The sequence below is a fragment of the Belonocnema kinseyi genome, chromosome 8 (genome assembly GCF_010883055.1).
Source record: "Belonocnema kinseyi isolate 2016_QV_RU_SX_M_011 chromosome 8, B_treatae_v1, whole genome shotgun sequence".
Classification (NCBI taxonomy): Eukaryota; Metazoa; Arthropoda; class Insecta; order Hymenoptera; family Cynipidae; genus Belonocnema; species Belonocnema kinseyi.
This window is the reverse complement of record NC_046664.1, coordinates 139,619,951-139,625,691: the sequence shown is the minus strand read 5'-3', so window position 1 is coordinate 139,625,691 and position 5,741 is coordinate 139,619,951. Positions and strand designations below refer to the sequence as shown.

Sequence of the window (5,741 nt, the reverse complement as noted above, 5' to 3'; positions counted from 1 at the left end):
TTTTCATTTCCGCCTTTCCGATAATCTGGAAATTATTTATGAAATAAGCTTTTTTGATTGGCTGCAAACAAGGTTAGTTCCGGGAGATTAGTTACTATGTTTATTTGTAAGTCAAAAGTTTTCGGCCAAAAATATTGTGTAGTTTGGAAGTAACGCTCGGGTGAATTGTAACACACATAACCTCGAAATATACACGCACGTTGTTAGCAATATCAAAAATGTTTTGATAAAAAAACACAAAAAAGTGTGCCCAGATTTTTAAGGCAAAATATTTCTTATCCCAGGAAAAAAGCCGGGGGAATCTAACACTGAAAAAATCGATACTATTTCCTAAGCGCTATGCAAATTAATCACATTTTGCTGAATTAAAACTTTTTCGAATTAATCCACAAAAAAATTGTGTGGGGACGTCCATTATCATGTTCGCTATCATTTCCCAAATTTTAAAGACAAAATATTTATTATTCTAGAAAAAAAGCCGGGGGTACCTAAAACTGGTAAAATCGAGAATTTTTTAAGTATCACATGCCCTTAATGACAATATAAAAGCGGAAAATTTTAATTGCTGATTCGCATATATGAGTGCTTCAAGCTATTATTTTATAGTATATTACATTTTAAGTAGTGATCGGCATGTCTTTTCACGGGGAGATCAATGTTTGCTCCACGTAAAAACACTTGTGTAACACTACGAGTAATGTACGATATTTGTTATCGATATTTATTTACCGAAATCGTCCGAGAACGTCCCATTAGGTTTGTTCAATACTTTTTGATAATTACTGTCATACTGTCATAGAATTTGAACCCTCCTAAAGTTATGCATGTTTATCTTTGATCTATATATCTCAAAGATAACAATTCTGTCGAGAAAAGCATGAAAATTAATAACTTATATTTCGAATCTGGCACCTTTTTCAGAATTGCTTGTCACAGGAAATCTTTTAAAGATTTATTTGACGAAATAGTCGTATTTTTATTGAAACTTATTGACAAATAAAAATAGTCAAAAATACTTCTCGAAATAAGCATTAAAATGTTTTAAAAGTTCATGTCATGAAAGTAAACAGGATATTTGTGTCCATCATTAAACTGGTAATTTAATGGGCGTCATCCAGTCACCCGAGTAAAAATACTTCGACTTCAGTTCGACTTGGTTATGTCTTGAGTTCGTCTCCAAGACATCGATGTCTGGTTGCGTCTCAGAACTGAGGCTAAGTAATTATTAATTTAGTTATATTTAATTTAAAATTTCAGAATCTATGGATCTAAATAAGTATAACCCTTAACAATTTTCTTTAAAAAAAATTTTAACTTTCTAGAAGAATTTTCTAAGCCGTTAGAAATACGTGAGAACAAACAACATTTTCGGTATCATCGTCAAACAAGTATAATACAAATGAAAATCAGTAAATGAGTTGATTGAATGTGTATATTGTAATAAAATATACGAGATTGTTTAATCATTAACAAAGAGTAGCTTTTATAACAGTCTGAATGACCCTTTTTGTTAGGTCAGGTATACACTCGAATTTATAAATCGCTCGTGTTGAAGTCATAAAAATTTGACTCAAGAGATAAATTTATGTATTCAAGACATAGAAACTTGTCTCCAAGACATAAGTTGAAGTATGGCTCCGTCCTAAAGTTGAGACATGCTGAAGTCGACCTTTTCGACTTCAGCATGTCTTGATTGCGGGCAATTCAAGTCGAACTCAAGTCGAAGCATTTTTATTCGGGCACATTGAGAAAAATTTTTTTTTTTTAATCAAACTAATTATTTCTTTAATATGGGGTCAAACAAATGTTTGTTTGATTCAAATAATTTTTTTGTCTTGATTTGTTTGATGAAAATAAATGTTTGGTTTGTTTTATAAATTTCTTGTTAAAAATAAGTAAAGTTCCTGTTTACATTGAATATATAATTTTTTAATCAATTCAAGATTTTGTTCAAGTGAAGTAAATCTTTTTTTTTTACACTTAACCTCATATTTGAGTATTCTTTATAAAAATAATTTATAATCTCGATAATATGTTTATTGTTAATCATAGTTGTGATTGTATATGTAAAGGCAGAAACACTTATTCAATCCGAATGCTTAATTCTGGTTAATTTTTAACTCTATGCTTTTCAATTCTGTATTGAACAATCATAAATTAGAATAATGAGAAGTAAAACCAGAGTTAGACATTTGAATTGAATGTATACATAAGTGTTCCTGATTTTAAGTATACAGTGATAATTATAATAGAAAAGAATATGATTGATTTCATAAATCATCATTATAAAGAAAGGAAATTAGTATTGAAAAAGACTTACATCCGAAATCTTCAATTATATCCAAGGTAAAATCTCTAAACTTCAAGTAGTTCCTAAACTGGAGATATTGCGTCCATTCTTTAATTAATTTATGATTTTATAGTAAATTAGAACTTTTAAAATAATACAACAGTGAAAAAAATACGAATGCCATCAAATAAATCACATAATCAATTAATGTAGATCTTAGGATAGTTTCTTAGGAACCGCAGGTAGCGATTTAGCAGGACTAGCGGCGCTTTGTAGTACGAATAAACAGATTTATACAAATGAATTGTTTAAAAAAAGTCAATTTTTTATTTAAATCAAACAAATTGTACTAAATCAATTATTTGTTTCAATCAATAAAGCAAATAATTTCCATTTAATAAAATTAAATAAACATTTTTTAATTAGAGCAAAAAATTGTTTTGATTTAATTACATGAATTCAAATAAAACTTAGATTTTCTTCACAATTATCAATATTTTTCACTGAAAAGCTTTGGGCAATAGACTAGAACAAAGTTAACAAAGAACTTTCTAAATCTGAATCAGCGATAAGGGACCATTCGAAAAATACGTGATACATTTTTCAGGAATTTCTGACCCCCCCCCCCTTGCTTGATACCTTTTCCATTAGTCTTAACATGGAGAATGATACTTCAGCAGACCCACACCCGCCCCTAAACGCATCGCGTGTTTTGTGAATGACCCCTAAGTATACCGCTAAATTAAATCAGCGTATATGCGCTGCTAAAACAGTAATATTAGCTGCTAATTATTGAAGTTTCACTGATTAATAGCTAAATCTCGCTAATTTGCCAGCGTATAATGCTGATTTGAATTAGCGATATACTTATCATTGATTCAGATTTAGAGAATTCTTTGTCAACTTTGATCTCTACTATTGTGCAAAGTTTTTCAGTGAAAAATATTGACAAAGAACTCTCTAAATCTGAATCAGCGATAAGTAAATCGCTAATTCCAATTAGCGTATATGTGCTGCTAAAACAGTAAAATTTAGCTGCTGATTAGTGAAGTTTCACTAATTAAAAGCTAAATTTCGCTGATTTGCCAGCCCATATATGCTGATTTGAATCAGCGAAAAATATGTATTATTGTGAAAAAAATCTAGAGAACCTGATATAGCTTATGATAGATGATAGATCCTTTGATGCCTTTACCAATATGCAGATGTTATGTTTATATCAGAAATCTCTTGTGGAATAAGAGGATTTGTGGATAAGTAGGGCCCCACTTGGATCGAAATTCGAGATTATTTTTCATTTTGGCAGGCATTGCTGATTTTTCGACCAACTTATTGCATTAGGAGATGATGGTGTAGCAACCCTCAGAAACCACCTACGCAGGGAGATGGACCTCAAGTTTCTTCGAGAGATGTTTTGAGAGACTTGGCTACATTTAAAAACATACCGTGTACAGCAGAGCACGAGCATAGTTGCTTTATTCAAAGACTACCCTTCTCGAATTACGCACATATATTATAAGATTTTAAAGCCTAATGATTTTAAGAACGTAGAATCCCTCTATGTTTTTATTTTTAAAAAAAGTGAAACTAGATATATGCTTTCGACTCATTTTAAATCCTTACGAAAACTTAATTAGTATCTGACGAATCGCACATTATTTTCGAGTGTCTGGCTTTGTAACGCATGAGAAATAGACCCTGACGAGCAAAAAAGCCATCTAAACACCCACTCTTGCAGCAACGCAATAATGCGACGTTTCCAGTCTGATATAGACTCCTTCGTCAGGGCAGTTTTGCTGGAAGCGAGGGAACCGTCGTGGTTGTTTTTCGACGACGTGGCGTCTTAGTTGTTGGTGGGGATCGATTTTCCTCGGCTGCATGAATATCCACGATTCACTACGCATGCGTTCATCGTCATTCTGACGGATCATCCGACGGTTGGCACGTCATACGAACGACGATTCGTGCACTACGAGTAAGGCGCTGGTCGGCTCCGAATCCCAGAAGAAGATACGACAAAGAAGGACGACTTGAAAATACTTTAAGGTTCCGAGAATCATATGTTGTCCACCCTCAAAGTCACCCTGAACTTGCTCACTCAAAACGCAAGTAACTGTGATAACGAAACGAGCGTCAGGATCTCGATTTCATAAACGACGCAGAAAAAGCCGACTCCCGCCTGGTATCGCGAGTTAAATCGACGGAGGAAACATTTTCCGAAAATAAAACGTACTCACAATTGTTATTAATTATTTGAAGAAGATAAATAATCTTTGTGGAAAAATGTCGTCCTCTGCAGTAGCGAAAACCTCTAAGTACTCGTACCGCTCCAGCGGTGGTGGAGCAGCCGATGTCAGCATCGAATACAGCGCCGACCTGAGTGCTCTCTCCAGACTCGAGGTAGGTCTTTTTTTGTCATTTCACAACTCCTTCGTTTTCATTAGCTTCAAATAAATGCAATTAATATGTTATCATTTTACTTACATTTACTTTTTAACTAAACAAAAAGAAAGTTCTATTTTTATAAAACTGAATAACTTAATTAGGCGCTATTAAAATTTGTGGACAAATTGGAGACGAAAACCCGGAAGTATGGCAGAAGCAGATTAAATGAATTCTCTAATTCGCTTATTGCCGATTTCATCAGAAATAAGAGTGACCGGAAGCGTGTGTTCCGTACAAGTTTAGTGACTATTAACAAACGTTAGTGCTAAATGTGCGGACCAAAGTGTACAGTCAGCGCTCTGTAGTCACTAAAGAGCTCGATACAAAAATAGTCACAGCTCATCGTCCTGATCGTGTCTAATTGAATCTGAAAAATAAATTTAGTGCTCAGCGATAATCTGAAACTACCGTTATTACTTTTCTGATAACAACATTCGGGTAACTAACAAACCCATTTTTTTTGTCAAATCTAATTGAAAATACTATTTAAAATTAAATATTTACTTAGACTAAGTATGATAATTTCCTTAATCCATGCTTGAAACGTTCAATTGATGTAGTTTTCAAATTAGAATGCCTTATGTGTTGAGATTTTTAAACCCTTATGTATAATTGTGTCGACGCTTAAATTTAATTTTTTGAATTATAATGACATTTCTGGACGTGACTTTATCCAATTTGTCAAGCATAAGTTTCTTGTTTCTCTATACTAAGTTTTGACTGGACACTTCCATACTGATTCAGTAAGTTTTATTGAATTTTGCTATCTGTCAAACCCAAAGTCGTGAACAGTTTCCGCGAAGAAAAGTGTACACATTGCGCATTTCTAATGTTCATTTTTTACTGTACAGGATTTACATTTTTATAACCCCAAAAATCAAAATGTTCCAAATTATCGATAAAATAACAAAAAACTGCACGATAACGCAATAATACTTGGTGTTGCTTTTGCTATATATAAAATAAGGTGGCCCAAAAAATCAAAAAATGGTTATGGTAGCAGAGC

The 5,741-nt window shown here is 32.9% G+C and overlaps 1 protein-coding gene across 1 annotated transcript in view; it reads left to right on the top strand.

The window, feature by feature from the left end:
• Positions 1–4,215: 4,215 nt before the first annotated feature.
• The window catches only part of LOC117178725 (paramyosin, long form), a 182,364-nt gene continuing 180,838 nt past the window's right edge, over positions 4,216–5,741 (top strand). The window contains exon 1 of the mRNA XM_033370156.1: positions 4,216–4,690. Within this exon, the coding sequence (XP_033226047.1) occupies positions 4,574–4,690 (117 nt within the window). The 5' untranslated portion in view covers positions 4,216–4,573. The remainder of the gene's footprint in view (positions 4,691–5,741) is intronic.